At 40.9% G+C, this 16,050-nt stretch overlaps 1 protein-coding gene across 1 annotated transcript in view; it reads right to left on the bottom strand.

Moving 5' to 3' along the window:
* wb (wing blister) overlaps positions 1-16,050 on the bottom strand; it is a 682,542-nt gene that overhangs the window by 174,847 nt on the left and 491,645 nt on the right. Inside the window, exons 15-16 of the mRNA XM_068227209.1 lie at positions 14,292-14,398; positions 8,640-8,823 (exon numbers count right to left, since the gene is read on the bottom strand). Coding sequence (XP_068083310.1) covers positions 8,640-8,823; positions 14,292-14,398 — 291 coding nt within the window. The remainder of the gene's footprint in view (positions 1-8,639; positions 8,824-14,291; positions 14,399-16,050) is intronic.

The raw sequence follows: 16,050 nt of genomic DNA, 5'->3' as shown, positions 1-16,050 counted from the left end.
GCCTACGGCAGTGCTAATGCACTATGAGAGACTTTGTCTCATTTTCAGAAATTGATGCCTGCCTGGCCATTGGATGATATAGATGTTGATTCCCATATGAGTAATAATACCAATATTATAATACCAATATTATTACTCATATTATACCAATATTATTGGTATTATAAACTTACTCATTCGGGACAAATATTTCAGGTTCTATATGGGAATCAACATCCATATCATATCATGATGCCAACAATACAGAGGAGAAAAGCTAAATTCACTGGCAACATCTTGCAACATAATACCTTTCTTACCATTCTGCTGGAAGAGAATATCATGGGGAAGAAAGACCGAGGATGGCCAAGGAAATAATTCCTTGAAGACTTGGTACAGAGTCTTCATTATAGTTCTTATTATGACAAGAAGCGAGGACCTGAGGACAGAAAAGAATGGTTGCATAGACAAGGCCTTTAGACACTGGTGATGATGAATGCTAACGCCGAACATCACTGACATGGTGATGATTTCTAACAATGACGGTTGTTGATGTCATTAAGCAGCAAAACTTGACAGGCATTTCAATAAATGTTGAAGGTATGCCATCTTCTAAACGACAGTTATATTTATGTGCATAGGAATAAACAGCAGAGGCGCCCAAATGTTCCTGCATGAAGCTAACTGTAGGAAGGCCACATCCAGAGTATGGAAGTGCCATATTTGTGAAACAAGGAATTCAAGTCATCAATGCTCATTATACAGCTGAAAATAATATTGAGATTATCTCGTTGGAGGTTAGCAATTATGTAATCAGCCCTGTATTAAACCTCCTACTACAAGCTTTTCATTTATTCCAACTGAGATCTTTCACAAAGATAAGACAGGAAGCTTTAATAGCTCCTGTCTTGTTTTGGGTTAGTTACAGATAAACAGTAGTTTCATGGGCTGAAACCAATCAGCTCTCCCTTACCCTCCTCCTGTCAACAGTGGAAGTTGGCAACAAGGATACAATCCAAATCTCTTGTTTGTAAGAAAGCATAGATCAGAGATGCTCAAATTAGTATGCAATCCAATCCTACAAACACAACATGGACCGATAATGTGCCAGTATTAAGATCGCAAGAGGATCAATTAAAATGTAGATACAATTTTAAGAAGACAGAATTCTCTGAAATGCTGGATGATGAAATTCACACAGTTGCTTTTATAGCCAAAAATTATGATTGTTTTATTGATATTGATAAAAATCTTCACTGGCATCTATTCGAAAATGCTGCAGAATGAATAATATCCCAGACATAACCTTGGAAACAATTACTGTATCTTACTAGATGAGTTTTATTGGCTCTATGTAGAAAATCTTTTCAGAAAAGAAACTTCCCAGGCAGCATGTTCAGTCCTCTTGTGGATCAATGATGCAAAAAATGGAGCAATGGATGAAGCTGATGACAGAATGTGACATGCGCAGGAGCAGTCATGAGGCTTAGAGACTCAGCAGTGACCCTTGCAAGGACAATACACATGCACATTTAAAGGCAGACCAAATAGCCCATCAGATTTTGGTGAGGACAGCAAAGAGGTCAATAGAACAAGAAAGTAACATCCTATTTCAACCATTTGTTCAGGCTGAATTATAATCAGCGTTGAGTAGATGCAGGAATGGGAAATCAGCTGGCTTGGGTATCTATACACTGCAGAGCCACAGAATGAGGAACACTTTCATTACTTTCTTTTCTTAAACCTCAATTAAACTGTAAAACTCAAATGTATTCAATTTCAATTACAGTATTTTTAATCAGGCAAAAACGTGCACGGTTAATCCGCAAACCAGATAATCCGAGCCTGGATAATCGAGAGTATACTGTAGTTGAAATGCTTGGCCTGGCGAGGAAGAGCCTCCTAAGGGAGAAGTCAATAGGAAAACCGTTGTGGCTCAAACAACCTCTGCCCCATTGGACAACGAGTCTGAACGCCGTAACTCATTGAATAATGTACGTTCTGAATTAACGTCCTTGCCACTTAAACCTTTACCGACTATGTCACCTGGGTTCAGCAGCTTGCCTCATCCATTGGCAATGTTGCTCAGAGGTATCTCGAAGTTTTCTGTTAACACTACCAGTGAAGATATTTCTTTCTTAAGGTTTTTAGTTGAATTTCAGGATCATGTCCTTGTTTTTTCTCTTTCCCCATGTCAGATTTTGCAAATCATCTATCCCTATGCAATAGGTATTCTCTCAGACAAAATAGTTAGAGCCATTGCCGAGCAATCATCGATTGAAGACTTCCACGCCCACTTGCTAGCTAACTTCATCCCGGCTAGGGCAAGGTCCTCCCTTATTCAGAAGTACTATTATCGGGTACAGCGCTTGGATGAAAACTTGGCAGATTTCATCCAAGATATTAAGTTCTATACTAGGGTGTTTGCTCTTCACTTCCCTGAGGATCAGATTGTACAAGCTATTGTGGAAGGCATTTCACCATCCTATAGGTCATATTTGTGTTTCGCGGCGTGCCCGCAAACTTTCTCTGAACTTGAAGCATTGGCCGTCTCAGCGGAAGGAGTTAGATACGCCGATTCTTTGCGTGTCGCGAAAGAACCCCCTCCTTCTTTTAGTAATCTTCGGCCTCCACCTCGCCGACCAGTCACACCCCATAAATGTTATGCTTGCGGGTCGCCTGACCACCTTCGCAATAAGTGTCCACTGATCAAGTCTAGTAGGGCAAATAATGGAGCTGGTTCATCACAAGGCTGTTTTAAATGTGGGGCTTTCTCACATATCGCCAAGAATTACCCAAATTCAAATAGCACCCCCTCCTGCTCAACTTCTGGTGCAAATTCCACCAATGCCAATAATAAAAAATGACTAGTGGCTTCGGCTGAGTCGACTAATCCCTCTTCCCGAGGCTCAGCCCCTGGTAAACAGGTCGAAAATTCAGGGAACGTTCAATCTTCAAATTCATCTTTTGAATGCCCCAAAGAATGTCTTAGGATTGTGGCGGATACCCCCGCACAGGTTCCTTTTCTTAAAATTGAGTTAAATAATGAACCAATAACAGCTTTATTAGATTCAGGCAGTGTTTGTTCAATTATTTCGGATCAATGGTATTCAAAATTGAAATCTGTTTGTAAACTTCCTGACTATTGTTCCTCTTCGATCCAATATGTTTCGGCTAATTCATCTCCATTAGAAATTCTAGGTTCTTTACAGGTCAAAATTCGTATTTTTAAATTTACGTGGAAAATCAAATTGTTTGTGGCCAAGCACTTGTCTTGCCCCATTATATTGGGAGCTGACTTCATTTCTCACACTGGTCTTGTGCTCGATCTTCAGAATAGGTCGTGCACTTTCAAATTTGCTTCCAATTGTAAAATCCCCTTGTTAAAATGTAATTCTGTATCATGTTCATCTATTTCGCCTACCCAGGATGAGATGTTGTTAGACCTTAGACATCTACCTGAGGAGCAGGCTGATAGTATTCGTGTCAGTTGTGTCAGTCGTTTCCAGAGGTGTTCTCTGATACTCTTGGTGTTACTGACCTTATTGAATACAAAATTGAGGTCACGGATTCGATTCCCGTCCGTTTTCCGCCATATAGGCTATCTCCACCTAAAATGAAGGCTCTGAAAGAAATCATCGATCAGATGTTGAAGGATGGTATTATTAGGCCCTCTAAGTCTGCGTATTCTTCACCTATTTTTCTAGTCCCGAAACCCCAAGGTGGCTTCAGGCCTGTCATTGATTATAGGGCTCTCAATCGGAAGGTGGTGTTACAATCTGTGCCCCTTCCTGACCTTCATTCTTGTTTTTCATGGTTTCGTAAGGCCAAGTTCTTTACTATCTTGGACCTGAATCAGGCCTACAATCAAATTCCCCTAGCGGAAGAGTCTAAACATCTCACAGCATTTGCCACGGATTGGAATTTGTATGAATACAACCGCGTGCCTTTCGGGCTCCCCACAGGAGCAGCTGTACTCACTAGGCTGCTAGATAGGGTCTTCTCCGACATCAAATTTGAGTACTTGTATCACTACTTGGATGATGTCGTCGTATTTTCGGAGACCTTTGTAGAACATCTAGATCATCTGCGAGAAGTTCTCAATCGCCTTCGTAAGGCTGGGTTAACTGTCAAGTTGTCCAAGGTTGCCTTTGCTAAGCCCTCTATGTCATTCCTAGGGCATATTGTGTCACCTGATGGTGTTGCCGTCGATCATTCTAGAACACAGGCCATCCGTGATTTTAAACCTCCCAAGGACATCAAAGGTATCGCCAGGTTCATTGGTATGGTGAATTTCTTCAGGAAGTTTATTCCTAACTTCGCTAATAGAGCGGCGCCCTTGAACCTTCTTCGTAGGAAAGGCATCAAATTCGAGTGGGGACCTTCTCAACAAGCCGCTTTTGAAGATCTTAAATTAGCTCTCTGTAATGCCCCTGTCCTTGCTATGCCTGATTTCTCAAAGAAATTCATCGTCCAAACCGACGCGTCGTCGTCGGCGGTAGCTGCAGTCCTTCTTCAAGAGACTGAACTAGGGAGGCGACCCATCGCCTATGCATCTAGGACCCTATCGGCTCAAGAAGCAAAGTATTCCATATATGAGCTCGAAGGTTTGGCAGTCTTATTTGTCTTAGAAAAGTTCCGTCTCTATCTGGAACATGTCAAATTCGACCTGGAGACAGATAATCAAGCCTTAAGCTGGGTCTTAGGTAGGCCGCGTCGTACTGGTCGTATAGCCCGTTGGGCCATCCGTATTTCTGCCTTCCAATTCGATGTCAGGCATATCAGAGGTACTGAAAATGTTGTTGCTGATGGAATCAGCCGTATGTTTTCCAACGACGTTGAGAACCATGAACCGGTCGACAGTTCATCACCTCCCGAGTCCATACTATCCGATGTTAATGCCATCTTAACAGATGCTCCCATGCTCTTTAGGGATATCGAGAAATACCAACGTGAAGATCCGACGCTGGCTCCGATAATGGAAACCCTTTCTTCTGGGGAACATGTCGTCCCTTATGTTCTGAGGAATGGTGTTTTATGTTGCCCATCGAGGCATGATAAGATGATGAAAGTTGTCGTTTCAGCTGTTCTTGTACCTATGATCTTCAAGTATTATCATGAGACCCCATTAGGAGGGCATCTAGGCATCTTTAAAACTCGTGAGAAGATTCGTGAAATGTTCATCTGGAAGGGTATGGACGGTGAAATCCGTGAACTAGTAAAGGCTTGTAAATCCTGTCTGCTTAGTAAACCAACCATGTCCACCAAGGTAGGCCTTTTGTCTTCTCATCAAGCGTCGCGCCCCATGGAACGCCTGTATATTGATTATGTAGGACCCTTCCCCCAGTCGAAGGGAAATGCCAACAAGTTCATCTTTGTATGCGTAGATGGTTTTACAAGATTTTCCTGGTTATTTCCGACTAAGCTGGCTACCGCTCAGTCCACCATTACTTGCCTAAATTCTATTTTTGCTTCTTTTGGTCCGTGCCAATATATTGTGTCTGATAATGCTAAGGCGGTTACATCAAATCTTTTTCGTAAATTCTGTTTTGACTTGTCCATATCTCATGTGACAACTTCTGCTTATTACCCTCAACCATCTCTGGCTGAACGGGTTAATCGTAATCTCAGGTCCGCGCTTATTGCCTATCATCATGAAGATCATTCTAGGTGGGACACGTCCCTGCATTGGTTAGCTTTTGCTTTGAATTCGGCGGTCCATGAATCTCACAAGTTTACTCCAGCTTCTTTGATGTTCAAGTTCGTTCCCAACACGCCGCTCTCTAACCTCTGGTCTCTGAGTGACATTCTACCCGAGACAATAGATCCGGATAATATCAAAGATCTTTGGAAGAAGGCTAAAGCCAATCTTAAAGTGTCTCATGGAAAGGTTAGGGAAAGATATGATCGTGGACGGAGACCCACCAATTTGAAGGTAGGCGACCAAGTGATGGTCAAGAATTTTGTCCCTGCGGGCAAGCTTGCCCCCAGATTTCATGGGCCGTGCATAATTCTCGATTTCCTTACGCCGGTTACGTTGTTATTAAGTAATCCAGCCACCGAGAGGATATTTAGGGTTCACCTGTCCCAGGTGAAACCTGTATAATTTCTGTGCTAACTTGCTTCATATAATCTTGAAAGGAATATGAAGGTTATATTTTTTTTCTTTGAGTTTTCACTTTTAAGGCATTCTGCCACTTCTATAATATTTTGTTTTATATGTAAGCATTTTTGTAAAACCTTCCCCGAACCGTTAAACTGCCATCCTGTCGTTGCCACGGCCATTACCATGCTCCCGTCTCCTGCTCCACTACACACAGTGGCTTGTACACGAAATGGATATCGGCACGCCGCTGGCTCCTCAACCTTTCCACAAAGCCTGTGCCCTCAAAAAGACGATGGTCCAACAAAATTCTGCCGCCGAGCTTTAATGTTTCAGTGCCCCCGCAGCAGCGCGGCGCCGTACCGCTCCTGAGGCAGGGTACGGGCCCGCCCTTCTCCAGTGCGGCCAACCTGCGTACGGCGAGCCAGAGCCCTTCTCCCGGCCAAGGCTGATGTGCGGAGCACAACTGTAACTGGCCCGCGACCTGCATGTTTGCCGCGGGCGCGGCGTGCTTCTACACCACTACTCCTCTCATAGTGCGGGCGAGCGGTATCTCAGGGTACTTGAGGGGTCCGAGCGGCCTCCTCTGAACACAAGCTGCAGCGGCCGGTCTGGCCATCCAATTTAATCAACTACATGGACATTTACTATCAGCAATTACTACACTTGGGAATTCTACTGCAATATTTGGTGGACTTTGAAAATTTTTCTTCACTTTCAAGTATTAAAGGTTTTTCTTCTGAATTCAACTTCTACAAACATAAAGACATTACTTCAACAGTTACTACAAGAATTTTGAAACTGGATCAAACCTAATTTAGTAAATTTTGATAAATGCTTCTGCAATTAATCTCCATAGCAACATCATAACTTGGACCTTGTTTTCAAACAAAAGTTTATGTTATTCTGTGTTACCCCTTGGGGGAACGTTTGGGGGGGGAGGTCTGTACCGGGCGGTACACCTCCACGCCGCTAATTCAAATTTTGCGCCAGTTGAAACTCCTCTACTGGAGGAAGTCTGAACTTTATTTAAGGTGTTAATGTTCAGGTTTCTCAGAAGATGTCACTACTTGGAAAATTGGAAGTTTCTGAACTGTGTTGTTTTCGACGTATTTTTGTTTTGCTTGTAGTAAGAAGTGTGAACATTCGCTTCTAGAGGACACTACTGAAGTACTACAACGGTGCACCCTAGTGCGAAATGAAAGAACTGTTTTTTTTGGAGAAAATTTAATTTCAAAAGTTTGTTCTTTGCTAAATTTCTTTCTGTCATTGTTTAAGTTGGCAATATTAACCCTTTCTTTCCCCTTGTTTTGAATTTAGCTAATCCCGAATTTCTTTAATTAATTTTCAACCAATAATGTGTTTCTTCTTCATCTTGTGTAGGGGTTTTCTTTATCCACCAATAAAAAGATTGTGGGCGGGTGTTTTCCTTCCTGAAACGCCTCGAACTTTCCGCGAGAGTATTTAAGCTGCTGATTTTAGGGTCTCTGCGCCACTTCAGTACCATCTTTCAGTGTGTAAAGTACATAGCAGGGGGCGGGAAGCGCCTTTTTCTTCGGGGAGCAGTTCAACGTCAAGGTAATGGCCTTTTAATAACTTCTTTTCTTGCTAGCTCAGCAGTTTAACTCTCGGGGTGGGTCCAAAGCGTTTCTACCATGTAACTTTCCCTAAAATGTAAAGACTCTTAGCATCTATTCTCTTTTAAAGCTACATATTGGGATAGAGAGTGCTTAACCCTCCCGAGCTCCCACTCATATTGTCTTGAGGTGAACTTATTTCTCACAACCGATTCTTCCTTAATGTAATGTAAATTATTCTTTTCTAAAGTCACCTCCGTAGTATGGGATTAGCCCTTGCATTAGCGGCCTAGAGCCAGATTAGGTTTTAAACAAAATGCATTAGGAGTGCAGATCGCCTCCTCTCAAATTGTTATTTTAGAGGTCATGTACTTAACCTTTTTCTCACTTAATAGACCTCAGTAGGTTGGGTATGTTACCCCTGTGTATATGTCCTTTGAGGACAACTTGAAGGTGGAGTTTGGTGTGGCCTTTGATAGGCTTAAAGTTGAGAGCGAGTGGCTCTTTTTCAAAAAATTGAGTGTTGTATGCCTCGAGGAGGCTTTACTGTGTAATTTGGAGCAAGTGCTCCTGGGCTTGATTGGGGTCTTCTGCCCCTTTGTTGAATTCTGTATATCGTAAAGTTGGGCTAATTGCTCAAGAACTGTGTGTCTGGCTCTCGGAGCCCAAATCCTGTAATTGTACATTCTCGATTAGTGGTTTTGCTACTCTGTACCTGCCATTATTGTTATTTCTTGTTTTTTGCTAAGAAAATATAACCTTGTTAAATTTTAAATTCACTTTAATTTCGTAGCCTGAGACCTGTTCACCCCCCGCACCTTCTTTTACCTCTAACTACCACGGAAAAACTCCGTAACATTCAGCCAACGACCTGGACTTTGATATTCTACAAGTATTACTTGATATTTAGTGGTATTTGTTTTTGGGATATGACGTATATCATCCTCAAGGAGGAAGTGATCAAATACAGTATACCAGACCTGAACATCCACCGTGAGAGAAGCCGTAGAACCGGGGCAGACACTTGTCGCATGTTCGTCCTCCCACTCCTGGTTTGCAGGGACACTGTCCGGTGTGGGAGTCGCACACATCGCTGCGAGATCCGATGCGGTCGCAGTCGCAGGAGATACATTCACCTCTTGACGACAAGCCCCAGTAGCCCTCCTGAAAGAAAAGTAAACCAATGTCATCTGCCAGTAAGAAGAGAAGTCACTTCTAGGGCAAGTGCATGCCAATCATCTGCATTTACAGGTGTAACGATTTTAAGGAACTTGGAAATTCATCAAGCATTTCCCTTAGGAAATTATTCCAGTCCCTAATTCCTCTTTTTATAAATGAATATTTGTCACATTTTGTCCTCTTGAATTCCATCTACATCTTTCCTATCTTTAAAAGCTCCACTCAAGCTTATTTGTCTACTAATATTATTTCATGACATCTCTCAAGTCTTCCCAGCCAAAAGTGTACAACATTTTCATAACACTTCTTCTTTGTTGGAAATCAGCCAGAATAAATCATGCTTTCCTTTGGACCTTATCCAGTTCTCGCTTCAAGCAGTCCTGGTGTGGGTCCCAGACACTGGAACTATACTATAACAAGAGTCTTAAGACAGACTCATACGCTGTCTCATTTGCATCCTTCCTACAATTCCTATATACCCTCATAACAATGTGAAGAGATCTGTATTCTACACAACCTCATTAATGTCATTACCGCAATGAAGATATTTGCATATATCAACACGTAGGTATTTACAGTAATCCCCATGATGCACTTTTACCCCACACGGTAATTCAAATTGAGTTATATTTTCTAGAAATTCAATTACTCTTCTGTTTAGTCCAATAGTCCTCATTTTTCTCAGTAGTCTCCCTTGATCTACCCTATCGAAAGCCTTGGATAGGTTAATTGTGATACAGTCCATTCAACCTCCTGAATCTAAAATACCTGCTATATCTTAATGGAATGCTACAAGTTGAGCCTCACTGGAACAACTTCTCCTAAACCCAAACTGCGTTCTATCAAACCAGTTGGTAATTTTGCAAACATGTCTATAATAATCAGAAAGAATGCTTCGCCAGAGCTAACATGCAAAGTGTGTCAAGCTGACTGGCCTGTAAATATCTGCTTTACGTTTATCACCCTTTCCCTTGTATAGTGGGGCTACTATTGCAATTCTCCATTCATTTGATATTGCTTCTTCATGCAAACAGTAATCAAATAAGTATTTCAGATATGGCACTCTATCCCAACCCACAGCCTTTAATATATTCCCAGAAATTATCAATCTCAGATGCTTTACTAGCATTGAAATTTTGTATCTTTTTGTAAGTACAGTGGAACCTTGGATTGCAAGCATAATCCGTTTCGGCAACATGCTTGTAATCCAAAGCGCTCATATATCAAAGCAAGTTTTCCCATAAGAAACAATTGAAACGCGGATGATTCGTCCACAGCACAAACATATTTATTCGCATACCATTTCTAAAACAAAATATAACATACTACAAATTAAAGTGCACTTTACCTTACCTCAGAATCATTGTGGGTGAGAGGAGTTACTGTGTAGCACAAATTTCACTAACGAATCACTGCTGTCTGTTGGCTCACTGGAATTGTTTTCTTTTCATGCAACTTTAACGAGGAACCTGTCCAGTGACTGTTGTCTTTGCCTCTTTTTGAGGATTTCACAGAAATGTGACATTGTATTGTCATTGAACTGATTCATCGCTCCCACTGCTACAGCCTTATTCGGGTGGTGTTTTTCTACAAAATTGTGCACCGTTTCCCACATTTTGCACTTCTCCCGAATCTCAGTTGAAGTGAGAGATTTCATTGACTTTTCCTCCTCCTCTTCCCCGGATGAGATCTCCATAACCTCCTCCTGTTGTTCGCGATGCAGGTCCAACAGTTCGTTGGTGGTCAGTTCTTGGCTATGTTCTTCCACCAGCTCTCGAATGTCCACGTCATTCACCTCCAGCCCCATAGTCTTCCCTAAGGACACAATTTCATCGACAATCGGCAGCTCATTGTCACCAACAATCTGCTCAAGGTCAGGTCCAACAACACAATCAGGCCACAGCTTTCCCCAAGCGGAAGTGAGAGTTCTTTTGGTGACTCCATCCCAGGATTTATCTATGATCTTCAGGCAGTTCATGATGGGGAAATGATTTCTCCCAAACTCTCGGAGGGTAACGTTTGTTTCTTCCATCACTTAGAAGCATCACTGAAATAGTGCTTTGGTGTATAGCTTCTTGAATTTCGAAATGACTTGCTGATCCATAGGCTGGAGTAGTGGAGTAGTATTGGGAGGAAGGAACTTGACCTTAACGAACTTGAATTCCTCCAGTAAGTCATCCTCAAGGCCTCAGGGCCTGGAGGATGAGCAGGAGCATTGTCCATAACCAGCAAGACTTTGACAGGACAGGACCAAAGACCTCGTTCATCCATTCAACAAACAAACAGTGGAGGGGAAAATGAACACACACGTGCCGCTTGTATTGCAGAACCTCACTTGCTTTTCAAGTTACAATTTATTTAAAATGTTTGCTCGTCTTGCAAAACACTCGTAGACCATGTTACTCGCATTCCGAGGTTTCACTGTATCTTTATTATCATAGGTAAATTTCAGTACTTTTCCAGTATTAGTTGCCTCCTCTACCTGAATATTATCCTTATATCTAACTACATTTACATATGCTGACTGAATACCGTAAGTCCTCACATATACATTCTCCTGTTCATTAACCATCCCTGGAATATCCATTCTGGAACCTGTTTCTGTCTTAATGTATCTGTACATCCCTCCATATTCCCCTAAAATTTATATGACTGCCAATAATATTTGCCATCATATTATCCTTAGCTGATTTTTCTGCTAAATTCTATATCCTCTCCTTAGTTACACAACCATTCCTAAGTCTATTTCTTTCTAACCTGCATCTCCTTCCTAATCTCTTTATTTCTCTGTTATAATATAGTAGGTAGTAGGTCCTTCCCATTCCTTACCACCTTTAAGGTACATTATTTGTGTTTTTACACTCCTCAAGAATTGCTTTTAACCCATCCCATGGGTGGTTTAAATTTTTATTCACCATTTTGCACTGATCATAATTACTATTTAAAAATTCCTTCATGTCTCCCTTACCAACCATACGGTACTGCCTATAGGTCCTACTTCTACAACCGTCCTTTCTATTGAATTATTTTTAAACCGTGACAGAAACAGTTCATGATCACTTATACCATCGATCACTTCACTTTCTCTATAGAGCTCATCTGGTTTTATCAACACCTCATCTAGAATCTTTTTCAGTCTAGTTGGTCCATCACTTACTGATTCAGCTGTCCTTCCCAGATTAACTTATTTACCATTTGTTGTTTGAGCTTTCTGTCATTTGCATTACCTTCCCAGTTAATGCTGGGTTACTTAAAAACACCAGCTAAATAGCATTCCTATCTGAAAGATCTTCCTTGTGGAAAATACATAAACAGGAATGTAAGTAAAGGGTACAGATCTCAGCACATGGGTATGAGGTTATTTAGAGGTAGTTGTAAGGATATAGAGGAGAGGGCATATAAGTCTCTGGTAAGACCCCAACTAGAGTATGGCTCCAGTGTATGGGACGTTCATCAGGACTATTTGATTCAAGAACTTGAAAAGATCCAAAACAAACAGCATAGTTTGTTCTGGGCGATTTCCTCCAAAAGAGTAGCGTTATGAAAATGTTGCAAATTTTACATTTTACATTTTTATAAGAAAAATCTCTAGTTTAATGGACCAGGAAATCAGATAAAATAGGCCCTAACTCAATACCCCTAATGTTTAAGGAGTTTTTAGTTTTCTCACTTTTCCAAAGAGTTTTTCTGAAATCCATCATTTGAAGGTTTCTTTTGAAATCTATTCAGCTAGACTTTCAAATAACATAAACTGTTTAAATCATCCCAGTAAAAGTCTGGAAAGCAGTAACATCTGAAACCTAAACACACACGATTACCTCCACAAATTCTAGTGTTTTGGAAGTGGCAAGTCAAGTCAGATGTGTGTGTGTTTTTTCACAGGCATAAAATGGCCACCTGTCCTAAGTAAGATTGCATCCTAAGTAAGATTGCACCTTACCTTGGGAATACAGGAAGATAAGCAATAATTCTGTATTCTCTATCCACTGTAATAAATCCTGAAGTTGTCCCATCACAACCGCCCAACAATTTCCACATTACATTAAAGTGGAAAAGACACACCTGCACTGCTTGGCTTTCTGGATATATACAAGGATCAGAACCAGATACCATCTCCCGAGCATGAAAGTGGAGTGTCCCTCCAGACCTTATAGCCAGATAATTTTCTCAACGATTCATCACGTCTAACTGGAGTTGTCAGATTTTCAGATGGCAAATAAGTAAGACCACTCCAGCATCAAGTCAGTGGATTAATGAACTGAATTACAAATTGTAAAATGAGTGTGTGCTATAAAAAAACAAAGAAACAAACAAAACAAAACAAAACAAAACAAACAAACAAATAAACTAACACATCCCTGAAGCAAGAGAGTATATCACACACGTGAGGGACTGTTCAACTGACATCATAGCTGTTACCTTTGAAAGGAACCTATATCACTAGTGCTCATTAACCACATACGATCACAAACCAGTCGTCCATTAAAGAATTCTTTAGCAGGCCCCTACTCAAACTTATCTCCTTCCCTTCTGTTAACAAAACACTCCCAATGCTTCTTCCACTTACAAAAGCAATCGTGGGGTATTACTGATAGCAATTTCAATTTGATCTCTCCAAATGTCTGAAATCATCGTCCTTTCAGGATAAATTTCAGTTTGGGGACTAGAAAAATGTCTGCTGGCGCTAGGTCAGGTGAACGGATGTTCATCAACAATTCATGAACCAACAGCGATGCGTTCTCCGCCAGGAGTCTGCTTCATTTCTCTTTATGTTTTCTCCCAAATGTCTCAAGAGTTGATCTGAACATTTTTCCCAGTTTGAAGTACAAGCAGATGTCACCAAGAGCTGCTGAGCAATAACTATAGTTCGGTTATTTTCAGCCTTGTCATGTTAATATAGGTTGTCCATTAATCCCATAGTTTCTACTGTCCCAAAAGTTTCCCAAATGTCTAGGTAATGACGCTTTGCCACACTGAGTGATATTTTCCTTTCCAATAAGCTTGGAGGCAGGGGTTCTAGGACATTAGAATTGTTTTGTCTGCAATCTTGGTATTTTACTGTGATAAATTTTCAGTGGTTGGTAGCGGCAGTATATGTATGCTTTTCATTTTTATCTGGTTAGTTTGAATTGTTACGACATCCTGTTTCGCTCTTCTGCTAGTTGTAGTTGCAGTGTAAAGACGACATTGAGAAGCTTTTTAAATCTATGCATTCACTGCTTCAACATGGCAAACTGAAGATGTTGTTTTAATTGTTAAAAAGTGAATTTTCTTTTGTTACTGGTAGAGGAGAAACTGCAGAATGTACGTTGAACAAATTGAAGTTAGGGTGGCCTGTCTCGCACTGTGAATCACGAAAATGCTTTGCATGCGCGTCCCAGCTTATTTCCTTAAAAGTTTAGTAAATGTCATTTTTTTTCTTCATAAAAACAGAATAGATACTCAAACTTTACCTTACAAGCACTGCAAGTTCGTCCCACGACGTTAGGCCGACAGCTGCACTGTCCTGTGATGATATCGCACGTTGTATGAAGGGAGCCAGCCACATTGCAGCCACAACCTGGAGACAGATACAAAATATTAATCAAGAAAACTGGGTAAGGTCCAAGAATATTCTCAAGAAGTAAGAGCAAATTGAATTTAATCTGTGTAGCGAAACCCAAGCTAGCAAGCAAACAGTGTTCAGTTCTTGCCAAAGCCTTTTCTGGTCGTCCTCTCTGTTGTGAATGAGAATACATATCCTAGCTGCAGAGTGTTTGGTTGACTTTCTACAGTGGGGTGATGCTCTCCATAGTGAAGATGGACTATGGATACACTTCTCTGACCTAAATATGATTTAAATTCACTGATTTACAGCGGGCAAATATCTGACATGATGTTTATTGTTTCTAATGCAGTTTTTTGTGCTGATTTCAAATTTGAAAACTGTTTTGCTGTATCATATCAGGTTTTGAAAATGTTGACAAAGGAACAGCATCCATCAAAAAGTCTTTTCTTCATTTTTCATTATTTTTCATACAATGCCAACAATTTTCATTTGTTTCTTTTTTTATTTTCAGTGACAGTGGGTATTATGGACTCTAGAGGTTGCTCAAACTCACCAGATCTGTTTTGCTACATGTGCAGCTATGTAGCAGGCAAATCCCAACAGGAGACTTCTACACCATTTCTGAAGAAAGCATATGAACTATAGCTTGATTCAAAGGTGGACACCAAGTTCATCTGTTTGACATGTGCTTGCAACTTGTGTAGTTAGTTGGATAAGGAAAGTGAAGAACAACCACTTGGCATTTGATATGGCATAAGTCAAGCAAACCACACCATGTCTAATGTCACTGGATTCTCCTACAAAACTTGTGCATCTGTAAGTATGCAGATGGTCCATCAGTTCGTAGACCAATTTCACATGGTCCTGTTATTTGTCCAATACCAACAGCACCTGCAGAATACACAATTGATGGAGAAACACAGGAATATTGTCCTCTTTCATCTCTTTCCAACAAGTTGGACTGTGACTACTACCAACCTAGAGAAGATATTCATTTCGTAATTAATGTTGAACTTTGCAACCATGTACAGGACCTGGCACAAATAAAAGGACAAGGTGAGCTGATTAGTTCACATCTCAAAGAATTTCACTTGTGCAGTACTTTGCAATGAACAACTGCACGGGACGTTGAAGTCTTGGAGGAGTGGGGGAACACATGGCGACTGTTAACTGATTCATCTAAGACAAGTCTGCATTAGTATTATTACACAATGTAAACAGATATGCATCAATAGTGGTTATATATTCTACTCACCTGAAAAAGACGTATGAAAATATGTTGCTACTTCTAGAAAAAATACGCCATGACTGTGGTGATTTAAAAGTTATCACTATTCTCTTGGGAAAGCATGGACGGTACACCGAGTTCTACTGCTTCATTTGTGAGTGGGACAACAGAGATAGAAATTGCACTACATAAAGAATTGGCCGATTAGAGATAGAATGCTGCCACCAATTTAAACGTCATTTGTGCGTGACAAAGTTATCATGCCACCACTTCAAAGTTGGGGCTCATGAAGGCATTAGACAATGACTCAGATGATTTCCGGTAACTGTGCAGCAAGTTTTCGGAGATGGGTTACGCGTTCATAGGTCCGCAGATAAGGAAGATCATTGTTGACAGCCAATTTCAAGACTTACTGGGTGGTACAGTTGAAAGAGTC

The sequence above is a fragment of the Anabrus simplex genome, chromosome 4 (assembly GCF_040414725.1).
Source record: "Anabrus simplex isolate iqAnaSimp1 chromosome 4, ASM4041472v1, whole genome shotgun sequence".
NCBI classification, from domain to species: domain Eukaryota; kingdom Metazoa; phylum Arthropoda; class Insecta; order Orthoptera; family Tettigoniidae; genus Anabrus; species Anabrus simplex.
The sequence above is the reverse complement of the archived record's forward strand: the minus strand, read 5'-3'. Positions and strand labels throughout refer to the sequence as shown.